General features: G+C 28.4%; 4 protein-coding genes across 7 annotated transcripts; 2 read left to right on the forward strand and 2 right to left on the reverse strand.

The window, feature by feature from the left end:
• The first annotated feature begins 182 nt into the window (after positions 1-182).
• On the forward strand, positions 183-3,397 carry LOC126847183 (protein MEMO1). Its single transcript, XM_050587288.1, has 8 exons — positions 183-250; positions 330-443; positions 506-587; positions 1,944-2,012; positions 2,065-2,177; positions 2,241-2,352; positions 2,415-2,739; positions 2,929-3,397. Exons 2-8 carry the CDS (start codon positions 395-397, stop codon positions 3,067-3,069), a joined length of 891 nt encoding a protein of 296 aa, XP_050443245.1. The 5' UTR covers positions 183-250; positions 330-394; the 3' UTR covers positions 3,070-3,397.
• Positions 3,234-5,675, reverse strand: LOC126847182 (DNA repair protein XRCC3). Of its 3 annotated transcripts, none has more exons than XM_050587286.1 (6): positions 5,309-5,675; positions 4,438-4,567; positions 4,168-4,352; positions 3,947-4,110; positions 3,649-3,861; positions 3,234-3,581 (listed from the first exon to the last, which is right to left on the reverse strand). In XM_050587286.1, exons 1-6 carry the CDS (start codon positions 5,361-5,363, stop codon positions 3,381-3,383), a joined length of 948 nt encoding a protein of 315 aa, XP_050443243.1. In that variant the 5' UTR covers positions 5,364-5,675; the 3' UTR covers positions 3,234-3,380. The 3 variants fall into 3 exon arrangements, with proteins under 3 accessions (XP_050443243.1, XP_050443244.1, XP_050443241.1); XM_050587287.1 differs by lacking the exon at positions 5,309-5,675 and adding an exon at positions 4,854-4,973 and having other exon boundaries at positions 3,236-3,581; positions 4,168-4,355; XM_050587284.1 differs by having other exon boundaries at positions 3,237-3,581; positions 4,168-4,355; positions 5,309-5,674.
• An 83-nt stretch (positions 5,676-5,758) lies between these two features.
• On the forward strand, positions 5,759-12,191 carry LOC126847181 (apoptosis-inducing factor 3-like). Of its 2 annotated transcripts, XM_050587282.1 has the most exons (11): positions 5,759-6,327; positions 8,999-9,106; positions 9,245-9,302; positions 9,374-9,552; positions 9,634-9,807; positions 9,897-10,063; positions 10,418-10,542; positions 10,776-10,906; positions 10,986-11,317; positions 11,377-11,590; positions 11,768-12,191. In XM_050587282.1, the coding sequence occupies exons 2-11, from the start codon at positions 9,031-9,033 to the stop codon at positions 12,004-12,006; spliced, it is 1,695 nt and encodes a 564-aa protein (XP_050443239.1). In that variant the 5' UTR covers positions 5,759-6,327; positions 8,999-9,030; the 3' UTR covers positions 12,007-12,191. The 2 variants fall into 2 exon arrangements, with proteins under 2 accessions (XP_050443239.1, XP_050443240.1); XM_050587283.1 differs by lacking the exon at positions 8,999-9,106 and having other exon boundaries at positions 5,760-6,327.
• Positions 11,987-13,494, reverse strand: LOC126847184 (uncharacterized). The gene is made up of 3 exons (XM_050587289.1): positions 13,285-13,494; positions 12,421-12,532; positions 11,987-12,352 (listed from the first exon to the last, which is right to left on the reverse strand). Exons 1-3 carry the CDS (start codon positions 13,338-13,340, stop codon positions 12,200-12,202), a joined length of 321 nt encoding a protein of 106 aa, XP_050443246.1. The 5' UTR covers positions 13,341-13,494; the 3' UTR covers positions 11,987-12,199.
• Between the last annotated feature and the right edge of the window lie 17 nt (positions 13,495-13,511).

The following is a 13,511-nucleotide window of genomic DNA, read 5'->3' on the forward strand; positions in this document are numbered from 1 at the left end:
ATCTACGCTTATCTGATAACATTTCTCAAAGTCAAAAAACACGGCTACCAACCATTAAACATATGTAAAAAAAAAGGTACAAATCAATAATGGCATTGGTTACACTGTATATATTATCAAATTAATTTTATCACTTCATTGTAAAAAGGTGTAATCCTATTGGTTATTTCACAGTTCACTTCCAAGTACCAGTAGTATCGCTATTCGCTTGTAAAGTACTGTTATAGACTATAGTCAATAGTAGTATCAAGTATGTAAATTGTAAAAAATTCCAATCTTTAAACTATTTAAGTTATTTTTAACTAGGTATAATTCGTTTTTTCTTAAAGTTTGTATAGTGATTATATCATTTTGCTACATTTTTTTAAAAAAATTCTATCCAATATTGGAAGAAATGGCGGTACGCAGAGCAAGTCATGCTGGAAGCTGGTATTCTGACTCCGGTAAAATAATTGTTATGTCATTTGAATTTAGCGAAACCCAAGTTCTTTGTTCTTATTTACAGCAAAAGAACTTAACAATCAACTAGAGAATTGGTTAGGAGCAGCCGATCTTACACATGGACCTGCCAGAGCCATTATAGCTCCGTATGTAAACCCCTTTTAAATCAATTTGTTTTTATTGTATACTCTAACCTTTTTTTGATCATATTAGTTAATTAAAAAATAGTCAGAATTTTAGAATACTGAATACTATTATTAAGGCGTATAACATAATTGGGACCTATCAGGAAAATAGAACTAAAAAATTGTAATGTGTGTTGGTTATTAAAATTAACAAACGTAAATAAAGAATACTGGATAATAAGGCCTGGTGGCATACAAAAAATTAATAAAGAAATCATAATTATAAAAGCTATAGATGTTAGTCCAGTTTGGCGCTCACTATTGCCGGTTCTACATTCAGTCGCAGGCTCTCAGTTTTCTGGACGTAAAATCGTCATCCTCCTCTCAAGCGACGGACTGGTGAACCATCCCGGATAGCAAATTTATCTAGAAACCATCAAATGATGGTAGCATTGGACCCTCAAGGCCCGTTAAGCTACATAATAATGATAAGTTTAAAATAATGTAACAATATCATTTTGTCCCTTTTTTTTTAAAAAAAAAAATCCATCTTTTAAAAGTAAATACTTGTAGGTTACTACTATACACAATGTACTAAAATACATATATAACATATATATGTTATATCAACAGACTTCACTTAAAAATTAAACAAAGGTACAATTAAATAATTTTTAATACATACATTTTTCAACTAGGATTAATAAAATATTACTTTTTTTTTTTGTATGATAAAATAATATCCAGGCCTTTTATCAGACTTTTTTTCTCCCAGACTTTTGTACCGTTGACCTTAAAAAAGGAATTCACGGTCTTAAATTTTTAGAGTACCTACTAGTTTATATATTTTTTTTATTATATCAGTACAGGGTGATTCATTTTGGGTAATTTTCTCGGAAAATATGAATATTTAAAATATTTCCATCGATAGTTTTTGGGATGAAAAAAAATTGAACTAGATGTGGTTGAATAAGGCTTTTTTTTTTTTATTAAACTAAAGATTATGTTGTATGGAAGAATTGTTGTTCATAAAACATAATACTGCCCTTCAGTATTAAGAAATGTTAAACCCACATTTAAATGTACTAATTAGTTATTACATATAGCTGTGGCTTAACCTGTATTTAAGGTATGTGGAGTGAATATTGAATTGGCGATGGCAGGAGATAAAAGATTTATGCCGGGTTGCATAAACCTTTAATAGTCCCTTAAACATAATTTAGTGGGCCGTGATTGGTCCATTAAATTTATTAATTCTTTATGCAGCCCAGCATTAATGAGAAATTGGGTTTTTATTTGCAAATTTTATTTAAAGCACTGCAACTTGTAAAACTTACACAATTTTTAATGTTTATTTTGTTTACTTAACTATTATAGTCACGCTGGTTATCAATATTGTGGAGCATGTGCAGCATTTGCTTATCGTCAAATAAGTCCATTTGTGGTGTAAGTAATTCTATTTGTAGACCTATTGGAAAATGATTCTTGTTGTTTTTAGCCAACGAATTTTTATATTGGGTCCTTCTCACAATGTTCGTCTCTCTGGGTGTGCTTTGTCAAGTGCTGTAAAATACAGAACACCGTTCTATGATTTACAAATAGATAGTGAAGGTATTAATAATAACAGATTTTTTTGATTTTTTTTTGTAAATCGTGTTATTTATAATTTTTCAGTTTATGAAGAACTTGAATCAACTGGGAAATTTGAGCGAATGAGCTTGAAAGTAGATGAAGACGAACACAGCATGGAAATGCAATTACCATATATTGCCAAAGTGATGCAAGAGTAATAAGTTAAATATATTTAAGTAACTAATCATAAAATAATGTTATGCTTGAATGTTTTAGTTACAAGGATAAATTCACCATTGTGCCAGTAATGGTTGGCTCATTAAGCACAGACAAAGAAGCACTGTATGGACAAATTTTTTCAAAATATTTGGCAGACCCGACTAATTTATTTGTGATTTCCTCTGACTTTTGCCATTGGGGTCAACGTTTTCGTTACACTTTTTACGAACGTTCTTGGGGCGAGATTCATCGATGTATTGAAACATTAGATCACAAGGGCATGGAAATTATTGAAACTTTAAAGCCAGCAGCATTTGTCGAATATTTGAAGACTTATTCAAACACTATATGTGGCAGACATCCCATTAGCGTTTTATTACAGGTATACATATCTAATTTATATTCTCATTTTACTATCTATGCATATTGTATAATTTAATATTGTTGATCCGGTTTTTAAAATGAAAAATATTACTTATATATAGTTAACAAAATAAGTAACTAATTTTTTTATTGTAACTATGTACAACTGCCATGAATTGATGATAATTTAACTATAATATTCTTGTAGGCTGCCAGCCATCTACAAAAGTCTTCATCTAATCAGCAAAATATGATACTCAAATTTCTCAAGTACGCCCAATCAAGTCAATGCTACAACATGAGTGATTCTTCTGTGAGTTACGCATCTGCTTCGCTCATATTTGAATAGCAATATTCAATTATTAACTTGTGATGCAATTTTAGATTCATAAAATAAATGTATATAAGTTTTTAATAATCATTTACGGTGAAAAAACAAATGTATTTTAATCGTTGTAAAAAATGATTTAAGTATCACTTTACAAATGTTTTTCATGGTAAAATCTAAAAATCAATATTTTTTTTACTTAAAAATTTGTATTTGTTTATATAACTACTATAAAACAATGGGAAAAGGTATTATGACTGATCATTAGGTAAAATATATATATATATAATATAAATTAAGAAACAATAATTATAAATAAACTCATTAAAAGCTCAATTTTCTGTTTCAATTCCTCGTTGTGTTACTGTAAATGGAATACGTTTGGGACCTGCATGTGGACTAAACATCAATTCTATGTACCTAAAATTTACTGTTTTGGACATCATTAGTCGCGTTGTTACTAAATTAGCCCATGATAATCCTAAAGAAGGAACCAAATTTCTGCCATCGTTTTCTGATAACGAGGATGTCACCTGTTCAAGTCAATGATTATTTGGATAAGTTATAAATTGAAATCACAACATCATAATTATGTTTCACCTGATTGACACACAGGATCCATAACCCAAATTTTACTGATAAATTATTTAACCAAAATGCAACATCTCTTAAATCTTTAGATCTGCGCTGAGCTTCATTCTGTGCATATTCTCCTCGGAATACAGCAGTTATACTATCTATGACTATGAGTTTTATCGATTTATGATTCAGCACTTTGGGAAGCATACTATGAACACATTTCTTCAAATCTTCCTAAAAAAAAAAAAAAATTGTTTTATCACATTCAAATACTTTTATCCATTAATCACACAGAACAATAAACATTGCCATAATTTACCACTGTGGCGACATGATTAATTAAGATATTGTCTCCATAATTTATTTGTGACATTTCTAAGCTATCGCTTCTGTTGTTACTCTGATACTTAGAATATATGTTACTAATCATTTGTTGGATTCTACTCGAAGGAAACCGATCTTCTGTACAAATGTAGGCAGCTCCTATTCGAAACGAAAGTAAATTTAAAAGATGAAACTATATGAGAATTAACGTCTAACCAGATTTTGCTCCTCCTAGAGATAATGGTAACTGAACGGTAAGTGCGACTTGTAGACAAAATTGTGTTTTTCCACAACCACTCTCTCCCGATATCTCTGTAATGCCACACTGGAAAAGACCACCGCCTAACATGTCATCTATATCTTTGGATCCCGTCGTAATAATTTCATCGTTGAATTTTAGTCTACTTTGGTTTGTATATTATTATTTAAATGTTTAAATAAAACATGCCACATTAATAAAATGTATAAATTATATACAATGTTTACTTGTATTTTAGTAGACCAATTTTAGATGCTTCAATAAATACTCTTCTTGCAGCAGACGCCGTTAAATTGGCTTTATTTCTGAGTTCAACTTCTGTGTAACTGAATACACTTTTTGCTGTCAATATCGACTCTATAATTATAAACAGTAGTTATTGGATACAATTGGAAAAAAAAATTAATATTATGTCAATTCAATTAAATAACTAATTGGTTATGCATAACCAATTTAATTTATGCTTTTAACAAGGTTAAATTAAGTTTTTATTTCTTTAATTTAATCTAATGCTATAATAATTGAGGTAAAAATACAAACAGAAAATTTTGAATTTATAAAAAATATATAAGTAAAACAATTTTATGTAAACTGCTACAATTCATTCAAATAATGTTCTAATAAGAAAGCAAAATAATTTTACCAAACGAAATAGTGTAATTTCTTTTCACTACTATGATTTTCTCCATACGACATTTTTTACATGTTTAAGTATAAAGCAGTAAATATGTATGTGTTTGGTTATATCATATACTCTTCATTATCAGAATCAATACTGTTTTTTTATTCTTACAGGCACTGAACAAGTCAAACGTGTTATACTGTTGTATAACTAGTTCATATTTTAGTAGCTTCTACAAAACTTTTTTTTTACTGATAACTAAGTCAAATAATCAAACTAAGTCAATTCCCCAATGAATAATTTTCAAACACCAGTTATAACATTATCATAAGTATGGTAATTTTGTATTTGTGAATTTTTAAATCAAATCTTAAATTCGTAATATAATAATACACTTTAATAAAAAGTTTTATGAAAAAACAAATTGTTTTTTATTAATATTTGGCAAATAAGATTTTAATTATACCCTGATTTACCTCTCATCAACGATGACTGTGTGTAGTCGTCAAACACGCTCAGGTCCAAAGCCATTATTATAATTTAGATAGAAAACAATTATTATTTATTAGTATTCAGTATTAAAATATTTTCTTGTCACTATAGTTAATTGCAGTCAATCAAGAAGTCGGGTGACTCAAACCCATATATTACACCATTTTTGGTGTTGGATCATTAACGACCGAGAAAGACAGCTAAGACAACATGGATTTTTTTTTCATACATCACAGCCTTTAGGGCATAAACTATAATATTGAATGCTATTACATATTGGTCCAAGTCGAAACTTCCTCGGCTTTCCAATTTCCATTGCGATTTGCAACTTATTGGCGGGAATCAATCTATAGAAGTTGCGAGCTGTGATAAGCAATCCTAATTCCGAATTTAAGTGATAACAGCAGTACATGCATGTTGTTACATAATATTACATTATTTTAAACTATTTGCCCTCTCCAGTCTCCAGTCCTAGTCATAGCGATGAAAGAATAATAATATTTCTGCTTATGTTATTATCAGTCATCGATATTTGATAGTCAGATATTAAATATTGAACTGCGGGCTTTGCTAATTGCTGCTAGGTAACCGGACAAGACTTAACAGTGTTTGTACCTAAATTCCTATACATATTTTGTTACCGTTGTGCGTCTTTCGACTGTGCTGCGACTTTGCTAATGTTTAGGCGTTACATTCAAGGTCTTATATTAACTCGTTATTGACATTTCACTTTTTTCTACCGAAAGATCACTACATAATATTTCCGTTCACCGTCGTCATTGTTGAAGTATCATTTGCGCTGAACTACACTCTCTAGCAAAATTCCAGTGACGTTGAACCAATTATGTAAAAATCTACATTGCGTTCTTACCAATAAGCCATACACAATTCTTCAATATAAGTTTATACAATCTGCATCGTTCACGTATACTACACAGTATACTTTTCATCAAAAGAAGAATAGTTCATCAAATGGGATCAATAGCATCAAAAAGTTCTGAAAGTAAGTGGCATTATCTTGCAGCTTACTTAGTGAAAAACATTTATTGGCCAATCACAATTTTTTATCATTATATATATAAATCATGGTGATGCAAAGTATAATTTATACAGGATATGCCATTAAAGCTTGGAGATGTGCATTTAAAAGTTGTTCTTTTGACACATTGTGCGACATATCTGATCATTTCGAGAATTTAATTACCTACAGTATTTTTAGATAATCTACATATTCAGTTTTTAAATGATGTTCTAAGCCCATTACAAATTCAGTCTTTTAAAGAAACAACTATAAAAGCAATTACTATACAGTCTACTTCATAGAAATTTGCTAATTATGACAAGTCACAGCATCCATTGGGTTTTGCGCTTCGACAAATAAATGAACATGTGAATAAATCTAAAAATATTGAAGACAGTATTAAAATCTATGAAAGCTTTAACTCATTCATTATAATTTATAGGAATTTGTTTTTTTTTGTGCTTTGTGTGTTTTGTGTAAAGCTTTTGGGATTTATTTTTAAGATAATATATTTATTTTATTGAATATTATCAATAGATATAGGTAATATAATATTTAAATAAATATAATGCAATATTTTTTTTTATATAATTTAGATAATATTCTCAATATATAATAATTCAACTGTAGTCTAATTGTAGCGGTACTTTTGTTTAATTCAAACATTTTAAGTTTAAATCCTTTTAGTGACATATTTAGGCCAAGATTTATTGGATATAATACATTACTGAAATTAAATATTAAGAAGTAATTAACATAAATTATTAATAAAAAATAATTTATAGTTATCTCCATTATGTGAATATTATGTATATCTTTTCATTACATTTTATAATTATCATTGTGATCATTATTTTAAAAAATAATTAGATAATGCAAATATAAGTAAGCCTGTAGGAAACTACATTATAAACATGGTTGGTAGTTCAGAATTCATTAGCTACACCTTTTGTTCTTTAAACAGGTCAAATAATGGTCATATTTTATTGTAATTGTATTTAATATATTCAAAATGTTGTTATACAGAACTATTACTTAATATGTATTATTAGGGTTTGCTTTTATAATTTAGCATAACAATATATTATACTACTTAACCACTACTTTTTTTAACATATAATTAAAAGTAGTATTTTGTGAAATATCAGTGCCTACATAAGTTTAACATATAAATCGGGAAAATCACTAAAGATTTAAAATTTAAAAAACATTTTTTTATTTAATTTTAAATTTTAAATTTAAAAAATTTAAATTTAAAAAATTAATTGTTATACAAAAATGTTAAAAATCATTGCAAAATTTTACAATACTTCATAAAAACCCGACATCATTAAAGGTATATTAAAAATGTACTGAAAAACAAATACCATTTTAAAAAAACATTATGTGCATAATAGACCTACAGGTCTGAGTGAATGGTTACTTCTTGGGCCCACCTACTAACCAACTAAATTAAACATTAAAATATAATATTTAAGAAATAATAATTGTTTTTAATTAATTTGTGTATATTTTAATGATTAGTGCAAGGTTTTTTCTTATCATGATAACTTTTCATAAGTTTATATCTTATAATATATTTTAGCTTCAATGGTTTTATCACCTTTTATGTAATAAAATAATCAGTTTTTAATTTGCCAACTACGACTAAAAAAAAAATACCAATTATGTAACAGATCATAGTTTAAAGATACAATAATTGCCTGCATAAATTTATTTTAATGTAATTTGTTAAGCTCTTTGTATAATACCTATTTTATAATACAATTCAACAGCTAGCTAGGTTCAACAGCTAGAATAATATAATAATAAATAATTAACTTTTATTAATAAATAATCTCTTTTTATGATATAAATAAAAATGTTTTGCCCAAATAGGAAAAAAAGGAATAAACAATATTTTAATAAAATATTTGTTTAGAATTTAGTATTCTAATAATAATATCTTACGTTGATAATTCAAACTTTCATCTGGATTTTCAAATAATGTTATACAGATTCTATGTACTATTTTAAAATCTTCAAAAAGATGTCCAAATCGAAATATTTTACAAAAATAACAACTGTTTCAAAGTAATACCAAGATAATAGTACCATATAAAATGCAGATTTTATCATTTTCGATTATTGTTGGGCATTGCATTAAGTGGCGTAACAAGAGATTAAATCGCCGGGTATCAATACATTTTTTTTGTATCCTATAATACATGTTAAAGTGTATAGTAAACTGTAAATGCCCTAAATTTAAATGCGCCCTACGGATATCCACAGGGCTACGCTGCTACTGATTGCATCCCATTCTTTGTGTGTTATGTCTGTGTTGCGCAACCTGGGATCACGAAATTTTAATGGGGCTCACCATAAAATTTAACACCAAATGAAAAAGTAACATATGTATACTTATAAAATGTTGGTAGAGGTCACCTCATCGAAATAAATAAATTTGGGGGTCATGGAACAAAAAAGGTTACGCACCATTGTGTTATTTGACTATTTATAGTTTATGAAGTAATAATTTTGTGTTTATTCCCTGTACCGCTACGAATAACATTCAATTTTATTTTTTAAGGAAATTTTAAAATTTATTGTACATTTAATATAGTTCATATTTTTTTAAGTTTTGTATAATTTTTAAATATGTGCATGGTTTCAGGCTATTAACCCGGTATTCCCTGCAGTCATTGAATGTTATTTAGTCGGAGACTAGTATTTAGAAGTAGTATATGTCCCCAATTGCGTGTGTTTTGCAGAACAATGTCGGGTGTGTGTTTTTGTTATAAATAAATAATAATTTACGTGTGAAATGGCATAACTGCTGTGGCTGCAAAATAATGTATCATCATTTAGAACAGACCTTATTAAATATTATTTTTTAACTGATCTACTGATGATTCAATAGGTTCTTGCGATGACGTTGAGTACACCGTTTGTCGTGAAAATGACATACCTGAAAATGGGTAGGTGTTTATTAAAACATGTAATAAACTTAACTAGCATATTCATTTTTGTTTTTATTTGATCTTAAAAGAATGCGAGAATTTGAAGTTGGAAACAATGGAAGCAAAGTTTTAGTTGTAAAGCAGAAAAACCAAATTTTCGCTGTTGGTTCAAAATGTTCCCATTATGGAGCTCCTTTAGTAAATGGCGCACTAGGCAACGGCAGAGTACGATGTCCTTGGCATGGTGCATGTTTTAATTTGAAGTCAGGTAAAATACGAATATTATATAATGTATTAAACATATTTATTTTAATTTCACATGCTCTACATTTGGTTTTAATATTTTCAGGCGATATTGAAGATTTTCCCGGTTTGGATAATATTCCATCTTATAAGGTAACTGTAACAAATGGTGATGTTAAGGTGTCAACTAAAAAGAGTGCACTCGAAAATGGCAAATTTGAAAAACCACTGATCAAGCGTAATCCATGTGATAAACGAACATTTATTGTTGTTGGCGGCGGTAATTATGTATACATTTAAAAAGTTTTAATTATGTTTCAATATAAAATCTTGCAATTTGATTTAACATAACTGTGTAATGTATTACAGGACCTGCTGGAACTTGTTGTGTACAAACACTTAGGCAGGAAGGCTTTGATGGTCGTTTAATACTTATTACCAAAGACAATTATTTACCATATGACCGTACAAAGCTGAGTAAAGCGCTAAATACTGACATCAACTCAATATTGTTACGTTCCCAGGAATATTACGATGTAAATATTTGGTTTTTTTTTTAATATATTATTTTGTCTACTAATATGCCAATTATGTAATAATAATATTATTGAGTATTGAATAAAATGTGCTTTGGTTGGATTTTGATTAGTTGTAAAAGCAAGCAAATATTTCAATTTTATTTCATTTAAATATCTTTTTGATTTTTTATGCTATTCTTCACAAATACCTAAATAAAATAATTGAAAAAACCAAGAAGCACCAACAATGTTTTCATTTTAAAGTCATAACATATTATCTGCAAATTGGTATTTTGGACAGAACAACGATTATTATAAATATAAGATAATATGTATATCTAATAAATGATTAAAATTGTATTTTTATTTTAGAATGGTGATATTGAAGTCTTAACAAAAACCAGTTTGGAATCTATTGACTCAGATAAAAAAATCGTCAAACTATCTAATAATGATCAAATAGCTTTTGATTCAATGTTTATTGCCACTGGAATGACGTAAATATATTATCATATTTATTCATTTTTATTAACAGTAATTGGTATCACTTACAGAAAAGAAATAGCAATGATTTTTTTAGTAGTGATGGAAATTGTTCGAAAATGAAGGTTCAGTACTACTTTTTAAATTTTGTGTATTTGAATAATACCAAAACTGTTTTCAAGTTCAAATACTTTAATTGGCGTTTTTAAATATTGACCAGTTAATAATTGTTGTTAAACATTTTTAGACCACGTACAATCCCTGATGCTTCAAAATTCAGCAACGTATTTACATTACGCACAGCAGATGATGCTGCTAAAATATCTCAAAGTCTATTCCCCGATTGTCATGTGGTTATCATCGGATCATCATTCATTGGTATTAATTGGACACTTATACCTTTCAATAATACACAAATGCATTTAAGTTCATTCGTATTAATATTTGTGATATTTAGGTATGGAAGTGGCTGCATCAGCTATTTCCAGAGTGAAATCTGTAAACGTAATTGGACGAAGTAATGTTCCTTTTATGGAGAGCTTAGGCAAAGATTTGGGTGAACGTGTTCAAGAATTGTTTGAATCAAAAGGAGTTGTGTTCAAAATGAAAACGAGCGTGAAAAATTTTATTAGTTTTAATCATAAATTATCTGAAGTAGAACTAGCTGATGGCCAAAAGCTCAAGGCCGATGTTTGTGTAATAGCAACAGGGGCTAAAGCCAATTCAGAGTTTTTAGCTTGTTCTTCTATTATAGTAAACTCTGCTAATGGTACAATCGAAGTCGATGAGGTTAGTTGGTTAGCTTTTTAACCAAGCCAGAGTAATGATTACTAACATTTGTTTTTTAGAATCTAGAAACTAATGTTAAGGGAATTTTTGCCGGTGGAGATGTCGCCAACGCCCCGGTTTATCCTTTTAACACTAAAGCGTCGATCGGTCACTGGCAATTAGCTACTTACCACGGTAAAACAGCTGCACTTCAAATGCTTGGAAAAATAAACCCTATTCATTCAGTGCCGTTTTTCTGGACTATGCTGTTTGGAACTGGCATTCGATATGCCGGTAATTAGACTGGTTTTTTATTTTATCTTTAGAATATTTAGTGGCGTAGTGCCTGGGTACTCCTACTTTGCGTGTATTCATAACAAAAAGTAGGAGGCGAGTACAAACAGTTTTTATACCTACGCCACTGAAATTATTCAATTTAATCAACTATTAATATGCTATTGTGTTCCATAGGTTATGGTTATGGTTATAACGACATTTTAATTAATGGCGATTTAGAGAACTTCAAAGCAGTTATATACTATTGCAAGGATAACGATGTCTTAGCAGTGGCAACAGTTGGGAGCGATCCCGTTGCAGCGAAATTTGCCGAGCTTTTGGCAAGTGGTAAGACATTGAAAAAAGATCAAGCCATTAATAACAAATGGTTGAATGATGAAGATGATGATGAAGTCGTTTGTACTAGATTATGATTATTGTAACACATGAATTTGTTTTATCTTATATACACCACAACAAACATTGTCATTCTACAAGTGTACTTTAAAATATTTATATGAAATCCTTATAATTTATTGTTTTTTTTTCATGTAATCACAAAAGTAAAGTTGGTATATACTAGTTATTAAATAATCTAATTTATTTGTTGCATTAACAATCCTGTTTTTAATAACTTTCCCAGCCATCTGAAGATCGTAGATGCATTAAATGATCAGCCATTGGCTTATGTTTTGCAAATTTTTCTGCTTGCATAACCTTCCATTTTCTCATCCATTTCTCAAAGCGTCCTTGTTCCTTTGAATGTTTAAACGACTCTTCCTGTAATATATAATACATTATTTATAGTCTTGTATTGTTATTATTTATAAAAGTAGTTTAATTTATACCTTTGTTAAATAAGGATATCTCAAGTAAAACATATTTTGTTCTTCTTGTTCAAAATCTCTAATTTTTGCAGCTATATCTAGTCCAGTTACAGGCTTAACAAGACGATTTTTCCTAAAATAGTCACAGTATAAATTTAAAAAATGTTATAGTTATATTAACTGTTTGAAAATTAATCAATATCGATTCAGGCTGTTTTTGTTATCTTAAGAAAATTTGATTTACAAAACTACAAAGTTTATATTACCTACTATTATTGTTAGATCATCATCCTATTTTGTTTAAAAATCATATATGTTCAAGAAAATGAAGAGGTCATAAATTTAAAAGAAATGGGTACTGTTGTTTGTTATATGTCAAATATAAATAACTAACAAGTAGAGTTAGAAAGAGATTTCATCAAAATATATTTACTGTCATTAATATTTTTTATACAAATATTTGACTTAATGGACATTATAGTATATGTTTACTTAGAATGTAATTGGATCCGACCTCGGACTTTGTATTTTAATAACATAAAAAAAAATGTTACTTAACGGTATCAAATAAATATTTTTTAATTACAATATACATTTTTATTTACTGTCAAATAAGCGGGGGTTCTTAGTAATTTTTTTTAACACTAATTTATTGAATTTAATGATTTAAACTTAAGTAGTTATTTAAACATTTTCAGCTTCGAGGTTAAAGTTTAAAATATATATAAATCTTTTTTTGTTTTTAATACATAGGTGGTAATTGAATTCTTTTTTTTTTTTAAATCTGTTCGGTAAGCATCTTAGAAAGTGTACAGCATTATTTTTATACAAAGCACTTAAATGTTAATTTTTTATAAACAATAACATATAATTATTTCTTCTTACCCTCTAAAAATGTGTCCTCTAGGAAGTTTTTTCCATAGTACGTCAGTTACCCTCATATTGTAACAAACTCCTAGAAAATATGAAGGCAAAATAAAGGTATGAAATTTAAACTTGAAATATTAAAAAACAGTTAAGAATTAATTAAAATCTAATTCTACAATTTTTCCGCTTAAGCAATAAGCATATGCCCGATGCCGTATAGTTATCACTTATCAGTTTATCACTAA

The sequence above is a fragment of the Adelges cooleyi genome, unplaced genomic scaffold (genome assembly GCF_023614345.1).
Source record: "Adelges cooleyi isolate 19-005CV unplaced genomic scaffold, UGA_ACOO_1.1 ACOO_flye_CR_arks_rails_tigmint_CR_PRNA_9, whole genome shotgun sequence".
In the NCBI taxonomy this organism is placed as follows: Eukaryota; Metazoa; Arthropoda; class Insecta; order Hemiptera; family Adelgidae; genus Adelges; species Adelges cooleyi.